This window comes from Haematobia irritans, chromosome 2 (assembly GCF_050003625.1).
Source record: "Haematobia irritans isolate KBUSLIRL chromosome 2, ASM5000362v1, whole genome shotgun sequence".
Lineage (NCBI taxonomy): Eukaryota > Metazoa > Arthropoda > Insecta > Diptera > Muscidae > Haematobia > Haematobia irritans.
The window spans coordinates 212,412,348-212,433,541 of record NC_134398.1 but is presented as its reverse complement, the minus strand read 5'-3'; the positions used below and the strand labels follow the sequence as shown (position 1 = coordinate 212,433,541).

The window sequence follows — 21,194 nt, the reverse complement described above, 5'->3', positions numbered from 1 at the left end:
TTGCAATGAAATTGATTTTGATAAGAACAATTCAACTTTTATTATGTTTGCCAAGTTATGGGAAACCATTTTTGTTTGGTTATTTTCTTTAATTTGATTTGTAATAAACTTGTAATATAGTTATTTGGCTTGAAGATATTTTCGTGCATAGGCATAAAGATGGAAAATGCTGGCATTAGACTAAACTAAATAAATTAAAAAAAAATCTTAATATGGCTTCAATTTATATTTTTGTATAACAATGAAAATAAATAAAGGAAAATTTTTATATCTTTTTATATATTTATTTACATTCATTATAACCTGCGCCACACTGTGGAATAGGGTATTATAAGTTAGTGCATATGTTTGCAACACCCAGAAGGAGACGAGATAGACATATGGTGTCTTTGGCGAAAATGCTCAGGATGGGCCCCTGAGTCGATCTAGCCACGTTCGTCTGTCCATCTGTCTGTGAACACATTTTTGTGATCAAAGTCTAGGTCACAGTTTTAGTCCAATCGACTTCAAGTTTGGCGCAGGTATGTGTTTTGGCTTTGAATAGAACCCTATTGATTTTGAAAGAAATCGTTTCAGATTTAGATATAGCTCCCATATATAAGTCCATATCGGGCGAAATATATATATATTTCGCCCGATATGGACTTATATGGCCCCAGATGCCAGAGTTTTACACTAATCTGCTTAAAATTTTGCACAAGAAGATCAATTAGTACTATAGTCAAGTGTGCCAAATTTTATTGAAATCGGTTCAGAGTTAGATATAGCTCCATATATATATATATATATATATGGAGCTATATATATATATATATATACATATATATATATATATATATATATATATATATATATATATATATATATATATATATATATATATATATATATATATATATATATATATATATATATATATATATATATATATATATATATATATATATATATATATATATATATATATATATATATATATATATATATATATATATATATATATATATATATATATATATATATATATATATATATCTTTCGCCCGATATGGACTAATACGGTCCCAGAAGCCAGAGTTTTACCCCAATTTGGTTGAAATTTTGCACAGGGAGTAGAATTAGCATTGTAGCTATGCGTGCCAAATTTGGTTGAAATCGGTTCAGATTTAGATATATCTCCCATATATAGCTTTCGCCCGATTTACACTCATATGACTACAGAGGCCAATTTTTAACTCCGATTTTGTTGAAATTTTTCACAAGGAGTAGAATTAGCATTGTAGCTATGCGTGCCGATTTTGGTTGAAATCGGTTCAGATTTAGATATAGCTCTCATATATATGTTTTTCCGATTTCGACAAAAATGGTCAAAATACCAATATTTTCCTCGTAAAATCGCCACTGCTTAGTCGAAAAGTTGTAAAAATGACTCTAATTTTCCTAAACTTCTAATACATATATATCGAGCGATAAATCATAAATAAACTTTTGTGAAGTTTCCTTAAAATTGCTAAAGATTTAAATCTTTCCCATTTTTTTACTAACATTGCGTTTCACCCTAGTGCATTAGCCGACTTAAATTTTGAGTCTATAGAATTTGTAGAAGTCTATCAAATTCTGTCCAGATCGAGAGATATTAAAATGTATGTATTTGGGACAAACCTTTTATATGTAGCCCACAACACATTTGACGGATGTGATATGGTATCGAAAATTTAGATCTACAAAGTGGTGCAGGGTATAATGTAGTCGGCCCCGCCCGACTTTAGACTTTCCTTACTTCATTTTACTAACATTGTGTTCCACCCTAGTGCATTAGTCAACTTAAATTTTGAGTCTATAGATTTTGTAGAAGTCTATCAAATTCTGTCCAGATCGCGTGATATTTAAATGTATGTATTTGGGACAAACCTTTATATATAACCCCCAACACATTTGACGGATGTGATATGGAATCGAAAATTTAGTTCTACAAAGTGGTGCAGGATATAATATAGTCGGCCCCGCCCGACTGTAGACTTTCCTTACTTGTTTTTTTTTTTTTTTTTGTAAATTTATTTGCAGCTTTCTATAATAAAAATTAATATCAAATGGTAAATAATTATTCAATTATTATTTTCCAAACAAAAAAAAAATCTTTTCATATTTTATTGTCAGATTTTATTTTATTTCACACCTATGTAGCAATTTAAATCCCTGAAAGTATGCAACATGCATACATTTTTAAACAAAATAAAAATATTTAGGAAGTCAGAATGTGATTGTTTAGTAAAATCTTAATTAAATATTTTTTTAATATAAAAATGTTTATGTCTTGTCTTTGGAACGTCTGGGATAGAGTTTAGTAGAATCGTGATAAAAAATGTATAATTTTACACAAAAGTTTCTCTGTTGAAATTATTATTTTTTTTAAGAAGACTTTAAATTTATTTGTAAAACTTCATATTTTATTTTACACCTACATGGTAATTTAAATCCCTGAAAGTAGGCTCATAAATAAAATTTAAATTATCAGAATGTGATTTTGCTAACCCTGAAATGACCGAAATATATTTTTTTTTAATATTTTAATGTAGTTATTATATTAAAAGAATTTTTATGCATAGGCATGAACATGAAAAATGTTGGTATTATATTGAATTAAATAAATTTAATATTTAAATTCGGGATTATTTCGAAAGAGATTAATTTTTATTCAGAATCATTTTAATTTTTAAATTTTAAAATTTTTTTCCAGAATATTAAAATAAGAATTAACTATTAGAAATTTTAAACATGGTTCATATCTCTAGATTGTGTTATTTTCCTAAAATTGTTATATTATTTTAATAAGATATATAAATTTGTACAGTAAGGTTTGGTAGTTAAATTAATTTTTCATTTTGAAAAGAAATTTTAAATTATTTTGTATAACACCATATATTACACATACATAAGTGCGCATAAAAGCATGCTACATAAATTAATATTTGAGTTTAAAAAAATTATTAGATTTTTTAGAATGTGAAATATCGCGTAATCATAAATGAATACGTCTATTCCAACAAAAAAATATAACTACCTATTCATAGACACGGAAACGGACAACAAAGTGGGAATAATAGGTGAAGACTGTCTTATTCGATATGAATTTATCAAGAATTTTCTGATGCCACCATTATTCAAGCATATGCAAATTTTACAAGTTTTTTTAAGGCTTTAGTTATTAAAATCTCTGCTTTTATATATTCAATTATACTTTTGATTTCATATTCAATTTCATTGTATTCATTAATGCGCTCAAAAGTAGGTCATCTATATAATTAACATTAAAAATCCCTAAAGGTATGCTTTTTAAATGAAATATCCAAAAAATTATGGATAAATCTTTAATAAATGCAGATAATAAAGCAAAATTATTGATATTTGTCATCACATACGCTTAATAAACATTCTTGATGATCCTATGCCATATGTGCAATATGTCAACCGTATATATTTGTGAATGTGGTTTCACCTTTTGCCTTACTCAGAAACATGTCTTTTAATTCATTTTAATTGAAATGTTTGTTGGCATTGTCATCCATGGACCGGATGGTGTAATGGTGTCGTCTGACACAGTGAAAATGCAATGTGCATGGTTGTGGTTACCACAGTAACGGTTGGCCACTATGATGCACCAGCCAACCAACCATAAAACTCTCCAATTCCGTTAATTAATTTTCAACAGCGTATAAAGAACGCTTAACAATATTATCTTATCGACATGTGTGTGTGAAAATATATACACGTACGTATGTATGTGTATTTTTGATATGGTAATGAGCAAAGAAATTTTGCAAAAAAAAGTTCAGGAAATATCAACTTTATATGATGGCAAAATACAATCTATAGAATCAATGAAAATTTTCTGCTACGATATCATCATATAAAATGTGAAATGTATGTATTTTAATAATTCGCCCGAGTGAAATTATGACCATAGTTAAAAAACGAACGTATACGCAAATGTTCAATGAGCAGAGTGTAATTAAATTTCTTATTCGTTTAATAAAAATTTTCAAAGTGAGACAATCGTGAATAAATTTTATCAAACGTTGATAAATCCGTGATAGGGATATAATTTCTGCGTATGTAAGGAAATATTGCTTCCTCAAAGTGTAGTTTAAATTGTCAACTGATATACAAAAAATGCTAGATTGAAATTGAATTTTTATATTTGTAACATAATTATAAATTTGTGCAGCATACTTTGAGGCACCAAAAATTTTTGGTTTGTTCTGCTCTCATGAAATGGAAGTGTCGAGACAGTACAGTGTCTCAACTTGTTACAACTTGATTGTATCATTTACGAAAAAAATTAAAGGACCCTATATTTGTCTATTTTAGGGAAATGACTTTATGATTTTTTTATTAATAAAGTTTAATTAAAAATTTTGCCTAATTAAACCCTTATTGATGAAGTCAAAAGCTTTCATGTCATATTGCCTACTTTTAGGGTTAAATGAAAATGTATTTTTTTAGTAATTCGCCTGGATGAAATTATAACCAAATTAAAAAAAAAACTAATATTTCAATGAACAGAATGTGATAAAATTTCTTATTCGTTCAATAAAAAATTTTAAAGTTTGACAGTAAGCAAGTTTTATCAATATCCGTCATAGGAATATGACTTTCGGGAACGTAAGAAACTAATGTGTCCTGAAAGTGTTGTTTAAATTTTCAATTAATCTAGAAGAATTGCTATATTGAAATTTATTTTAGTAAACGCTAACATACTAATGAATTTGTATACCATACTTTTAGGTTGATTTATTTATTTTATTCCTTAACCATGAGGTAGAAAACATTCGGTATATATTGCCTACTTTTAGGGCGATATGTTTTTATATATTATAGAAGAGACGATAGTTCAATTCTAAGAAAACTTTTAAATTTAAAAATTATTTAGCAAGATATTTGAATATTCATAAGGACATAGAATGCATTTCAGGAAAGCACGAATTATAAATCTCTACTACAAATTTCATATTTTTGGTTAGTTCTTGCTACAACAAAAAAACACATACAAATTTCTTGGAGCACGTATGATTGTTTCACACAAACACATAAAGTTTAAGATAACATTTTTGAAAGTTTTATGACTTTAGTAATTAATCTCGTTTATACGCATGTGACATATTCTTTAAAAAAAATCTTGTTTTCAATTATCATAACGTAGTGTTTTCGTACAGACACCTAAATCGCCTAAAAGTAGGCAAATATAATTTTAAAAACAATGCAAACAGTTTTACTACGCTGAACTAGGTACTCAAACGACGATCTAAATCGACTAATTTACTTTTTACAGTGCTACAGTTGGCTAATCGAACTTTAAGGAAAAAAATCGAGATGGAAAATATGAATAGAATGTGCAATGATATAAAGCTTCTTTATGCTTATAATTCATCAAAAATTCGATAGTCATCATATCAAAAGTAGACTTTTTAATAATTGGAAATTTTAGATTTTTAGTAATTGCCAATGTCAAAACATAAAAAAAGTCAAAAAATGAGTTTTTCCAATTTTTGAAAAAATTTTGGAATGTTGTGAAACCAGCATGTATTTGTCAATTAACAAAGGTGAAGTTTTAAAAATTTTCAAATATAAATGGCGAAATTAAAAGTTTGAAAAAAAAAATATAATCCGACTTCTTTAATTTAAAAAACAAATCTCATTTTTTTTTATTTTCATTACATTACATTACCTACACTGAGTGGTACTAGGATAAAATTTTTCAAAATTATATTTACTGACGTCTAACGATTTTTTTTGCGTGGGGAAGCTTTTAGTGAAGCTAGAGTAAAGGCGGTCTTGGGCATTGGACGGTTAAGTCATTGTTTATAGCAACTTTAGAAAAATGCTACATACTTTTGGGGGTAACTTATTAAACTACTTAATGCTTCGATGAGAAATTCACGAAAACCCTAATTTTTCCATTGCCGAAATATTTTGGTAAATCTCTCCATCTTATAAAATATATTAAAAATAAAATAAAATTTCCATCTTATAACAAATATAATTTTTTTACTAAAAATTATACATATTACTAAATTTATTTCAAATAGTGATCAACCTTATCTTATTCAAACTACAATTTACTTACCTTTTAAAGGGTTTAAATATTTCAGAAAATCTCTAGTTTAAAATAATTTGGTAAATGTTGCATACTTTTAGGCAAATTAGGAATTGTATAAGATTATATATTATTATTATATTTCCAGTGTTTATTTAAGATTTATGGATATTTCTAATCATGCATTTTTCTATTGAGATTTTTGTGTTACCCAAAATTTATTACACTTTTACCATATCCTGGATTATTTTCATTACGTCTTACTTCGTTTTTTGGTTCTTTCATAGTTCTATAAATCGATAACTACTTTTATCACTTTACTTACGTATCAATGTGCTCGTACACAATACCAAGGCTATAATGAAATCACGTGATGGTGTCAATACACCCGATGCCAATAATTCCAATTCACAGTGCATACCGGTAAAGCCCATTGGACATTGGCATTCATACTTTTTCGGTGGATTATGGTCACGACAACGGCCACCATTGCGACAGGGAAATGATAAGCATTCATTGTCATTGACACATGTACTCCCAGAGATTTTGTAACCAGCAGGACACCTAATTTAAGGCAAAGTTGGCAATGAGTTGTGAAGATTACAGTTAAGGAAGGCATTTATGCCACCCTCATAAAGGAATGAAAAAGGTTTAGTAGTGGTTAGATATTTGGGGATGTGGAAAAGAGAAATGACAGTCACACTGTACGATTGTAATCATTTGATAAAATTGATTTTATTTTCGTCTCTTTTCGTCTTTTTTTTAAATTTTGTTGGAAAATGTTTTTTAAGCTATTGGTTTTTGTTCTGTTGATTGTTTTGTTTTTCCTCTCTAATTTTATAATAAAATTTCATAATTGACTATTTGATTTTCAATGAAATTTTTTTTCGGTCAATATCAGTTTATTTTTAGTTCGTTTTATGTCTTTTTGTTTCTATTCATTGCCAAAGGGGTTTTATTACAAGTGCTGGTAATAGGATTTATGTAAATTTGCCCACAAAAAAATTTGCATATTTATTTTTTTATTATTATTTTTGTGAAGCTAAATCGCTGATAAAAATTGATTAGTTTGTCTTTGAATATGATAGATTTAAAAATGTTATCTTTTTTATTTTCCTTTACTATTGGGTCAGGAAATTTGATTATTTTCATAAAAATTTTTTATTATCAGTTTTTTTTTTTGTGGCAGTGAAATGTTCAAGTTTCAATTTAATGAAACGCCAATTTATTATGAAATCCATTGCAAAAAAGGCTATCATTTGACTTTATTTGTCAAAAAAAAGTTCGTTGTATGAGCTGCATATTCTAAATTTAACAATATTGACAGGCAAATGCCAGAAATGCAGAAATGTAATTGAAGAGTTGCATAAGTATTTAATTAAAAAATAATAATTTTTCCTACGTTTAGATCTAGGAAATTTTTATTAGTTTTCATTACCGCAACAATTGAAAAGTTCTAGGGAAACAATTTTGTAAGGTTTTTTTCAAGTCATTATCTTCAATGTACAACCAAGAATGCTCTTACAAAAATAATTTTATTATTTACATCGTTGTTCTGTTCTTGCAGTTTTTGATTTCTTTATAAAAGTTCTAGCCTTTATCGGTCGGAAATTGATACTTCGATGGTTTAAAAACGGATTGACAATCTTATAATACCTTACCATTGTACGCTGGTTGGTATAAAAAGTGCTTCTTCACCGAAACATTGACACCTTGCCTAAGAGAATGGCAAGAATAGGCTTCGAATTGTTTTCGTATCCATTGTATTCTCCACTTTTTGGTGCACAGTGAATTTTTTCTCAGACTTTAAAGGAACGCACAGAAGGTAATCGTCGAAAAAGATGCCATTTTCGAATCAAAGAACAAATCGTATAAACAATATTTGGAGGATTGCTACAAACTTTCTTTTATGAAATTTTATCTAAAGACAAAATTTCTATGAATTTTTTACTAATGACAAAAATATCTATGAAATTTTATCTAAGGGCACAATTTCTATGAAACTTCACTTATGGACAAAATTTCTGTGAAATTTTATCTAAAGATACATTTTTTTATGAAATTTTATCTAAGGCCAAAATTTCTATGAAATTTTATCTAAAGCCAAAATTTCTATGAAATTTTATCTAAAGCCAAAATTTCTATGAAATTTTATCTAAAGCCAAAATTTCTATGAAATTTTATCTAAAGACAAAATTTCTATGAAATTTTATCTAAAGACAAAATTTCTATGAAATTTTATTTAAAAACAAAACTTCTATGAAATTTTATCTAAAGACAAAATTTCTTTGAAATTTTATCTAAAGACAAAATTTCTATGAAATTTTATTTAAAGACAAAATTTCAATGAAATTTGATCTAAGGACAAAATTTCTATGAAATTTTATCTAAAAAAAAAATTCTAAGAAATTTTATCTAAAGACAAAATTTCTATGAAATTTGATCTAAGGACAAAATTTCCATGAAATTTTATCTAGAGACAAAATTTCTATAAAATTTTATTTAAAGACAAAATTTCTATGACATTTTATCTAAAGACAAAATTTCTATGAAATTAGATCTAAGGACAAAATTTCTATGAAATTTTATCTAAAAACAAAATGTCTATGAAATTTTATCTAAGACAAAATTTCTATGAAATTTTATCTAGAGACAAAATTTCTATGAAATTTTATCTAAAGACAAAATTTCTATAAAATTTTATCTAGAGACAAAATTTCTATGAAATTTTATCTAAAAACAAAATTTTTATGAAATTTTATCTAAAGACAAAACTTCTATGAAATTTTATCTAGAAACAAAGTTTACATGAAATTGTGTCTAAAGACAATACTTCAATGAAACTTTATCTTAAGACAAAATTTCTATGAGATTTTATCTAAAGCCACTATTTCTATGAATTTTTTTCTAAAGACAAATTTTTTATGAAATTTAATCTAAAGACAAATTTTCTATGAAATTTTATCTAAAGACAAAATTTCTATGAAATTTTATCTTAAGACAAAATTTCTATGAAATTTTATCTAAAGACAAATTTTCTGTAAAATTTTATTTATAGACATTTTTTTTATGAAATTTTATCTAACGACAAATTGTCCATTAAATTTTATCTAAAGACAAAACTCTTATAAAATTTTACTTAAAGACAATTTTTTTTGTGAAATTGTATCTAAGGACAATTGCTTTTAAGTACGAAATAGAAAAAATATTTCTGAAATGTAATCTAGAGACAAACTTTCTGTGAAAATTTATCTAAAGACAAAATTTCTATGAAATTTTATCTAAATTCATATTTGTTATGAAATTTAATCTTAAGACAAAATTTCTATCAAATTTTTTCTAAAGACAATTTTTTTTAAATATTATCTTTAGACAATGTTTTATGAAATTTTATCTAAAGAAAAAAATTCAATGAAATTTTACTTAAAGACAAAATTTCCGTGAAATTTTATCTAAAGACAATTTTTTTATGAAATTTTATCTGAAGACAAATTTTCTATGAAATCTTTTCAAGTGTTGTCTATAGTTAAATTTCTATGAAATTTAAAGAAAAAATACATCTGAAATTTTATCTTAAGTCAAAATTTCCACGAAATCTTATTTGTAGACAAATTTTTTACCAAATTTTATCTAAAGACAAATTGTCCATGAAATTTTATCTAAAGACAAAATACCCATGAAATTTCTCTAAAGACAAAATATCTATAAAATTTTATCTAAAAACTAATTTTCTATACAATTTTTTCTAAAGACTAAATTTCTATGAAATTTTGTTTAAAGACAATTTTTTTTAAATATTATCTATAGACAATATTTCCATGAAATTTTATCTAATGACAAACTTTCTGTGAAATTTTATCTAAAGACAATTTTTTTAGAAAATTTATTGAAAGACAAATTACTTATGATGTTTTATCTATTTTTATAAATTTTTAATGTAATTTCATCTAAACACAAATTTTCCTTGAAAGGCAAGTTTTTTATGAAATTTTATCGAAAGACAAAATTTCTATGAAATGTGTATCTAACGACAACATTTCTATCAAACTGTATCTAAAAACAAAATGAATATTAAATTTTATCTAAGGACAAAATTTCTATGAAATTTTATCTTAGGACAAAACTTTTATGAAATTTTTTCTAAGGACAAAGTTTGTATTAAATTTTACCTAAAGACAAGATTTATATGAAATATATAAAAATCGCCATTTAAACTCTAATTATTAAAGAAAACTGTATGCCAGAAATCATCGCTGGAAAAATCAAAAAAAAACTGGCCGAGGATAGGTTATAAAATATGACCTTCCGGAGGGCGTTTTATCCATTGCACAACATTGCGTACTAATACTCGTGGTCTGATATTAAACTTTCGTAGTCCAGAATTAAGTAGGTGCTATTCTGAAGATTAAAATAGACACACACTATGAATGATCGATGTTCTCGGAAGAAATATTAAATTTATAATACAACCAAAACAATTGTGAGACATTGTATTGGGCCATAATATAATTTATGTTTAAAATTTTATAATATTTAAGATTAATGAGGTGTAATTTAATACAATGGAATCATGCTCGATTTTGGTTCTATGTCTATGGACGAATTAATGATGATAATAACTTAATTAGTGAAATATACATATGCTATTATATTTGGGATATAAATATTTAAAATATAGTGCATGTGAAATGATATACGATATAAAACTAATGAAATGGTGTTTTCATGAAAATGATCTATGAATATCAAGAACACCAATATAAAATAGACATTTAAAAAAATCTACATTGAAATTTACAAAAAATATATATGATTGTATGGAATATGAAAATTTAATAACAATTATTAAATATGAGATATTCAAACCAGAAAATATTTAAAAATATTAGAAATGGTATTTTGGGGATATTTTCAATTTTAAAATTATAAAAACATAAACATTTTTTTTCCAATGCATGGAATATGAGTGGTCTGATTTGGTTAACAATTTGAAAAACTAGGGCAAAGGCGCAAGTAGTTTTCAGATACATCGATTTTGAAACCATAAATCATAATTAGCAAAAAATTTCGCATTGAAATTAAATTAAATTGCTCACTTAGTATGATTAGCAGGCAGACAAGAATTGCGGCCAAAGCACCCATGCTTAGCTTTAACGTCTGTCCTTCCTGTACAAGTTCACAATTTTCACCCCAAAAGCCATCGGGGCATATACAGCGATAACGTAATCGTGGTTCAAGATTCATACAAGTAGCACCATTAAGGCAAGGCAAATCCAAACATTCGTTGCGATCCGTGCAACCTTTAGCATCCTGTGACATTACGCGACCTTCACCACACCTTTAGTGTTGCAAATTTAATGTAAGCGATGATGATATTGGTAATGAAGAGAGAGAGAGAGAGAGTAGAGATAAAAATATTGAGTTATGTGATATGAGCAAACAACATCAAAACGGATAACACATTTCAGGTGACAGAGGGATTATTTGTTTTTGTTTCTCTGAGAAGGAAATGTACATGAGAGCAATGGCAAACAGAAAATAATGGACATATTCGTTTCACAAAATATCGTTTGAATAAGCTTAAAGCTTTAAAATGAGAATGATGATGATAATATGAAATGAGTCTATAAAGCTTTAAGTGATAATATTAAGTTGTAAATAAATCTAATGAAAATGATAATATTGTTTTATTAAAACAAAGCTTTTTTTGTTAATATAATTAATTAAAGCTTTAATGTAACAGAGGCATCCACAAGAAAATCAATGACTTCTAAGGGTATCCCAGTTTCTTAGCAATTCAAATAAGGCCAAAAGCAAGATTGTGCAAAGCACCCACAAATATCAAATTTTATCTAAACAAAAAACCCTAAGAAATTCTATCTAAAGACAAAATGAATGAGAAATTGTATTTAAGGACAAAGAGACAGAGAAATTCTATTTAAAGACAAAATTTCTATAAAATTTTATCTAACGACAACATTTTTAGGATTTTTTATACAAAGATAAAATTTCATATATCGGAATTCTATGAAATTTTATCTAAAGATTTTATTTAAAGAAAAAAAATCCATTTGTATAAAATTTATATAAAACCAAATTTCATAAAAATTTTATCTTAAAACAAAATGTCTATGAAGTTTTATCTAAAAATAAATTTTCTATTTAATTTTAGCTAAAGACTAAATTTCTATGAAATTTTATCTAAAGTAACATGTTTATGAATATTTTATTTAAAGAGAAAATCCTTCGACATTTTATCTAAGGAAACAAATCTCTATTATATTTTGTCTACAGACATTTCCATGAAATTTTACTTAAAGGCAATATGTCCATAAAAATTTCACTAAAGACAAAATTTCTATAAAATTTTATACAATGACGATTATTTCTATCAAATTTTATTAAAAAAAAGAAAAAATTTCTGTGAAATTTTATATTACGAAAAAATTTCTATGAAATTTTATTTTTCGAAAAAATTTCTATGAAATTGTATTTACAGAAAAAAATTTGTAAAATTTTATCTGCAAAAAAAATCTGATATTTTATGTAAGGAAAAATCACAATGAAATTTTATCTTACGAAAAAAAATTCTATGAAATTTTATATAAAGAAAAAAAATTCGTAAAATTTTATCTGCAAAAAAAAATTCTACGATATTTTATATAAGGAAAAAAATCACTATGAAATTTTATCCAAAGTCAAAATTTATATTTCTTTATATAAGGAAAAAGTGTCTTTATATATACAAGAACAAATCTATGAAATTTTATGTAAAGACAAAATTTTATCCCAATGCGATAATTTCTATCAAATCTTATCTTAAAAAAAAATTCTAACAAATCTTATTTTAAAAAGGAAATTTCTATGAAATATTATCTAAAGAGAAACATTTTTATGAAGATTTTATATAAAGAAAAATACCTTTCAAATTATATCTAAGAAAAAAGTCTATATTAAATGTTGTCTACACACAAAAAATTATCACCAAAATTTTTTCAATTAAACCTTTAATTGAATTTGGAAACGGATTCAATTAATATGTTAATTGATTCAATTAATTATTTAATCAAATCCGAATAAAAACCAATTAAAAAAATGATTGATATTTGTTACGTTTCCAATTAAAATATTAATTGATTCAATCAATTTGTTAATCAATTCGGAAATCATTTTCAATTACAAACGTGATTGAAATTTTTTCCGTTTCCAATTACACATGTGATTGATCCAATCACCTTTGTGATTGAAACTGAATAATTTTGAGGAATGGAAAGAGCGAAAAGAGAACAAGAGAATGGGTATTTATTCAATAATGTATGACAGTCTGTGGAAGTAACTCGTAACGAACGGTTGGGTTTTTGTTTTTCGCGTAAATTGAAAAACATGATAGGCGACATTCTGTCTGCTGCATTCAAAATGTGTGCATAAATATTTTGAACGCAACAACAAATCATAGCAAAGGGTTGAAATAAATAAAGTGTGCAACAACAAACGCACACGTGGTAAAGGTTTGAAAAATATATATGACAGAACGCATTTGAAATTACCTGTGTTTGTGTTTTGTGGTATTGCAAAAATGGAAAACAATCTACGTTTATTGAAGGTAAGAAATTGTGAAATGTGAATACCGTTTTCCATTGAAGCCTGTTTACATTAAACGGACTAAAATAATATATTTTTTATTCATTTCTTTTAGTGACCAATTTTATTTCGTGAAATTGACCAATCAACTCCATCATTTTTATCAAATATATAATAATATGTTTGCAATAAAAAAGTGGGTACGTATTGATCTTTTAAAATTATAAATTTTTTCACTCCTAGTTTTCTTAAAACCAAGAGCGGTATGGGTTTGTTGGAAGATTCACCTTGAAGTTGCGAAGTAGCGTTGGCATTAAATTAAATTTTTGTTCTACCTGCCTTTTTCAGTTTGAACTCAAGTAGAGAGCAGTATATCTGGTATATAAACTAATGAGCTGAATTATCTAATGGTAAAAAAGTTCTTTCTTTTGGATTTAAAAATATGAAAAATATCCGAAAATAATACAAATATGTATTTTCCATTTATATTTTTTTCTATTTCCAGAATTTGCAAAGTATCATCAATATAATACCAAATATTACATTGCTTTCCCATTATTTTTGTCTTTGATTGGTTCAAATTTTGATAGTCGATTTTAGTGTGTGGAAATTTTGGAAAGGAATTGTTACTAAAATTAAATTACCGAGTTCCTTTTTATGCTAAAAGACTACAACTGCAAAAGAAGATTATAAATCTGCAACCTGGAACTAAGAATTGAACTTGATATTCTATGCAGGTAATATTTAACAAAATTAAGTTTTAATTGAACAAAATTAAATTCGAATTATTCTGTTTACTTTCAGAAAAACTAATTTAGCTTACAGGCTGCTGATTTATTGGAAATCTAGGCGCATATACATATTAGAAGGAACATACTAACATGGTTATTATTATAAGGAAGATAATGATTTATATAATTTATTTTTTCACCCTATAGTTGTTATTGATAGTAGTTGTATTCGTAAGTTATGTTAGAACAAAACACAAATGACAAGAACCAAATTTATTTGTCTATTGCATAATTCAAAAAATAATAAAATATTAAATATGTTTTATAAGAAACACATATTTTCTTTTATTTCAAAAGAAAAAAAAACTAAATACGATTTTGGGGTCGCAATATATAAATTTTTTGATCGAAATTTATAGCCAATTTCAATTAATTATTTAATTGAATGAATCAAATAGTTGATTGATTTTTGTCGCGAAATTAATTAAAATTTTAATTGATTCAATTAAAACTGTGATTGAATTTTATGTTAAAAATCAATCACGTTTTTAATTGATTCAATCACACAATTAATTGATTCCGTGACAAAAGTCAATTAAATTTTTAATTAAAAATCGTGTTGGTTTTCAATCAAAATGGGTGATTGATACTATCATTTTCGTGATTGAAGACATTTCAATTAAAAAAATGATTGAATCCGCGATTTTCGTGATTGAAATCAAAAATTTTTTTTTGTGTGTACAGACAACATTTCCATGAAATTTTACCAAAAGACAAAATGTCCATGAAATTTTCACTAAAGACAACATTTCTATAAAATTTTATACAATCACGATTATTTCTATCAAATCTTATTTTAAAAAGAAAATTTCAATGAAATTTTATCTTACGAAAAAATTTCTATAAAATTTTATATAAAGAAAAAAATTCGTAAAATTTTATCTGCAAAAAAAATTCTACGATATTTTATATAAGGAAAAAAATCACTATGAAATTTTATCCAAAGTCAAAATTTATATTTCTTTATATAAGGAAAAATTGTCTTTATATATACAAGAAAAAATCTATGAAATTTTATGTAAAGACAAATTTCATCCAAATGCGATAATTTCTATCAAATCTTATCTTAAAAAAAAATTCTAACAAATCTTATTTTAAAAAGGAAATTTCTATGAAATATTATCTAAAGAGAAACATTTTTATGAAGATTTTATATAAAGAAAAATACCTTTCAAATTATATCTAAGAAAAAAGTCTCTATTAAATGTTGTCTAGAGACAACATTTCCATGAAATTTTACCAAAAGGCAAAATGTCCATGAATTTTTCACTAAAGACAAAATTTCTATAAAATTTTATACAATCACAATTATTTCTATCAAATCTTATTTTAAAAAGAAAATTTCAATGAAATTTTATCTTACGAAAAAATTTCTATGAAATTTTATATAAAGAAAAAAATTCGTAAAATTTTATCTGCAGAAAAAAATTCTACGGTATTTTATATAAGGAAAAAAATCCCTATGAAATTTTATCCAAAGTCAAAATTTCTATTTCTGTATATATGGAAAAATTGTCTTTATCTATAGTAGACAAATTTTATGAAATTTTATGTTAAGACAAATTTCATCCAAATGCGATAATTTCTATCAAATCTTATCTTAAAAAAAAATTTCTAACAAATCTTATTTTAAAAAGGAAATTTCTATGAAATATTATCTAAAGACAAACATTTTTATGAAGATTTTATATAAAGAAAAATACCTTTCAAATTATATCTAAGGAAAAAGTCTCTATTAAATGTTGTCTACAGACAACATTTCCATGAAATTTTACCTAAAAGCAAAATATCCATGAAATTTTCACTAAAGAAAAAATTTCTAAGAAATTTTATCTAAAGACGATCATTTCTTAAATCAATTCTTATTTTAAAACGAAAATTTGTATGAAATATTATTTTACGTGAAAATTTCTATAAAAATTTATATAAAGACAAAATTCTATAAAATTTTATCAACAGTAAAAACCCACAAAATTTTATCTTTAGAAAAATTTCTATGATAATTTATCTAAAGACAAACTGGCCATGAAATGTTATCTAAAGACAACATTTCTATTTCTTTATTTCAGGAAAAAATGTCTACGATATTTTACCTACAGTAGAAAATGTCGATGGCATTTTATCTACAGAAGAAAATTTCTATTAAAGTTTATCTAGTGATAAAATTTCCTTAAAATTTTATATAAAAACAAAATTTCTATGAAATTTTATCTAAAGTCAAAATTTCTATGAAATTTTATCTAAAGTCGAAATTTCGTTGAAATTCTATATAAAGGAAAATGTCTACGAAATTTTATCTAATGAAAAAATATCCACGAAATTGTATCTTAAGACAAATTTTCTATAAAATTTTATCTAAAACGGCATTTCATTGAAATTTCATCTACAGAAGAAACTTTCGATGGCATTTTATATTCAGAAGAAAATGTCTATAAAATTGTATCTAAAGACAATGTTTATCAGACATTTTATCTAAAGACAAAATATTGAAATTGTATCTACAGTAAAAACCCACAAGATTTTATCTTCAGAAAAATTTCTATGATATTTTATCTAAAGACAAACTGGTCATGAAATGTTATCTAAAGACAACATTTTTATTTCTTTATCTCAGAAAAAATTTCTATGAAATTTTACCTGCAGAAGAAAATTTCGATAGCTTTTTATCTACAGAAGAAAATTTCTATGAAATTTTATCTAATCACAAAATTTCTTTAAAATTTTATATAAAAACAAAATTTCTATGAAATTTTACCTAAAGTTGAAATTTCGTTGAAATTCTATATAAAGGAAAATGTCTACGACATTTTATCTAATGAAAAAATATCCACGAAATTTTATCTTAAGGCAAATCTTTTATAAAATTGTATCTAAAACAGCATTTCTTTGAAATTTTATCTACAGAAGAAATTTTCGATGACATTTTATATTCAGAAGAAAATGTCTATGAAATTTTATCTAAAGACAATGTTTATCTGAAATTTTATCTAAAGACAAAATATCGATAACACTTTAATTGAAGACAAAAAATCTGTGAACCTGAGTATAAAGATAAAATGTTTATGAGATATATTAATCTTACTATAAATGCAAATAAACAACTTTATATCGCATATGTTCAAATGCATTTGACAAGTTGATAATAATTATAGTTTCATTTGAATGTTGAATTATTTTAATTTTAAAACGTGACTATTTTGATTTTAAATAGAAAAATCTAACAATTTGATGTCATTTTTTACCTTAATTAAATTCCATCTATGAACACCACAAACTGGTTTTTTTCTATTCATATGAAATCTCCCCCCAATTTGTAGTTTTAATTTGAACCCATTTGTTATGGTATTAAGGTCGATTGTTGACCGAATGGTGTATTGGTTATTAAGCATGGTGCATGCATGCATGCATGCTACCTATTGGGTTGATTAACAAAAAATGCTCATTGGTGTTTCTTGCTGCTTTTGAACTTTTCACACCATTACCACCACCACCACAATGAGATGCATTCATTCTCTATTATTCAAGAGAGAGAGAGTTAATTAATAAGAGATGGTCTCAATGATTGTGGTGAAGGTAATAACCGGTAATGTGATTTTGAATGAAAACATTAACATAGATACCAATATGAAATGAATATGGTGTGAAGTGCATTTGAATATGAGAGAATTTAATGAAGTGTGCTTCGATTCATTGAGGGGGAAAATGACAAGAATCACAATGATAATATTTTATTATGATCTTTAGATCATTTTCTAATGGAACTGTATGTATTTATTCAAGCGATCATAACCGTATAGGGTTTTTCAAATCAGGTTTTATTATTAGTTAATGCTATATATACTATATGTTATATACTATATACTACCGAGTTCAAAGCCTACGATTAAGGGCAGTAAAGATGAATAGTTTCATTGATTTATTTGACCCAAATAAACACTAGTTTTCGAAGGTTGATAAAAAAATCAGATCATTACAAGCATATAATTTCATTAAATTGAAATTTTCGAAAAGTTTTTATTGATTCCATTAAAATTGGAACAAACTATTAATATTGCGTATCTCAATTTAGCAGTATATACACCTTTCTCCATATTTAAAAATATTACGAAATTATTTTCCCGGAACAATGTGGCATAGTTCAATATTTTCCATAACAGAGATTAATATTTTAAATTTAAATAAATTTATTTAAAGACAAAATTTCTATGAACTTTTATCTAAAAGTTCATAGAAATTTTTGTCTTTACATAAAATTTCTATGAAATTTTATGTAAAGACAAAAATTTTAAGACAACGACAAAATTTAATAGAGAATTTCTAAAAAAGAATTTCTAAAAAAGCTATTTTTTAAGATTTATTTATTTAGTTACATTTTTTTCGATCTTACTAGCTTAAATCGAACTTATTACCCACATTTAATAAAAAACTTTTTAATTGAATTTTTCGATATTTTTCTGTTATATAATACTTTGTACACAAGGGTTTTAGGTTTGTTTAGTGAGTGTGATGTTTTTTCTCCCTTTTGTTTCGTTTTTAATATTAATTGAAGCATCGTCCTGGGGATTAATAACAATATGTGTTTTATGTGCTTGACTTAAAAAGAGATTTAAAAAGCTTTGCCCATTTTTTTGTTTGTTTATTCTGTAGGGTAAGGCTATTTTCCTCTTATATAATTTTTTTTTTTATATTTTATATATGTGTGTTTGTGTACTAGTATACACGCCTAGTGTATTTTAGTGTTTATCAATTTTCTAGTTTTTTCCTCTTGTGATTTTCTTTTTTGGAAATTTTTAGAAAAATCAATTATCCCTTTTTTAGATGGAACTTTTGTTTTTTTACTTTAAATGTTTGTGCAGTTTATTTATTTTTTCATAAAAGGTGAAATCCTTTAAACAAACTAATGAAATGAAATTTAACCATTTGTTATACAGACTATGACACAGTGGGGAAGTTCGAAAAATATATTTTATTTAATGGCATACATTTTTACAGTGAAAGAGGAGACGTTCTCTTTCACTATAAAGAGATGATAAAGGGTAAGTTCGGGGACATGGCAGCCACCGTGGTGCAATGGTTAGCATGCCAGCCTTACATACACGAAGTCGTGAATTCGATTCCTGCTTCGACCGAACACCAAAATTTTTCAGCGGTGGATTATCCCACCTCAGTAATGCTGGTGACATTTCTTAGGGTTTCAAAGCTCCTCTAAGTAGTTTCACTGCAATGTGGAATGCCATTCGGACTCGGCTATAAAAAAGAGGTACCTTGTCATTGAGCTTAACATGGAATCGGGCAACACTCAGTGATAAGAGAGAAGTTCACCAATGTGGCATCACAATGGACTGAATAGTCTAAGTGAGCCCGATACATCGGGCTGCCATCTAACCTAACCTAAGTTCGGGGACATACATCATTGACCCAAAGAAATAATTAATGCATTTATAAAACAAACAAAAAATTCACGAAATTTTTTTCAATTAAAGTCTTAATTGAATTTTAAAAATATTCAATTAAAAATATAACTGATTCAACAATGTTTTTAAATGAAACAAAAATTAATAGTATCAATTAAATTTATAATTGGATCATTTCATTTTTAATTGGCTTTAAATTAATTTTTTTATTGATACTATCATTTATGTGAGACATTTCAATTAAAAATTAATTGGATCAATTAATTTCGTGATTGTGATTTTGTGTGCACTTTCAAAGTGCTGGCTCATATAGGATTGCTTTCGTATGCGTAAATCGTATATAAATTTCTATCTAAAATTTTTTATTAAAATTCCTAAAAATGATCCCTCTCAATTCCAATTAAAAACAAAGCAAACATTTTCTTATGATTAATTATTTGGCATATTGAAAAGATCGAGGGCATTTACCACTGAACCAATAAAAATAATAGGGAGCGTCCAGGAATGCGAACTCAATATTACATGATCTTTAAAACTGATTCCTGGTAAGTTTTTAAAAATTGGTTTCAATCAGCTTTCCATCATTTACATGTCCCAGTAAAAAAAAGCGTCGCCAAAAAAGTAGTGAAAATGTTCTTTTTGGATCCGGTAGTGGTGCCAAATTGACGCAGAAGCGATGAATTTAACATGGGCTTGTCATAGAACGTATGCCCACCATTTCAACAGCCGCTGCACTGAATTTGCATCACTTGTTAAGGTGTGAGGCGAATTCAGTGCTTTGGATGTGAATTAAGAAATTTTGTGATATTTTGACAAATAAATAATTTTTAAAATTGTTTATTATTTTTAATGCATTATAACGCTTGTCTGGAACTTTTGTGATCAAATATTTTCAAAAATTCAAAATTTTTCTACAAAGCATTTAGCATTTTTTCGGCTAAATTTAAATAATATGTACCATTTTATTAATTCTTAATCTTTTTTGAACCTATTTAAACACACAAAAAAATAAATTTCCCATTAAAAATATGAAAAAGCGGGTTATAAAGTAATTGACTCAAATGAACTTCCTGTGCAGTTAAAATAAAAAATATCTTTGGGAGAGCATTTTTGGAAGTTCTTTTAAAGTTTTGCCTTGAGAAGAACTTCCACATTTTTTTGCTGGGGTACTAATTGACAATGCTTGGGATATAAAGGTTTGGGTCTACACTAAATTTTTATTTTGTGTAAGACCTCTCTATAATGACTTGTAACTCATCTTCCGATTAATAATTATCCGCAGGGTAGACCTCCGGTGAGTAAAAATTTTATATGA

At 25.8% G+C, this 21,194-nt stretch overlaps 1 protein-coding gene across 1 annotated transcript in view; it reads right to left on the bottom strand.

The window, feature by feature from the left end:
* Nucleotides 1–21,194, bottom strand: part of CadN (neural cadherin) — a 470,814-nt gene that overhangs the window by 13,636 nt on the left and 435,984 nt on the right. The window contains 1 exon segment of the mRNA XM_075297354.1: nucleotides 6,419–6,657. Coding sequence (XP_075153469.1) covers nucleotides 6,419–6,657 — 239 coding nt within the window.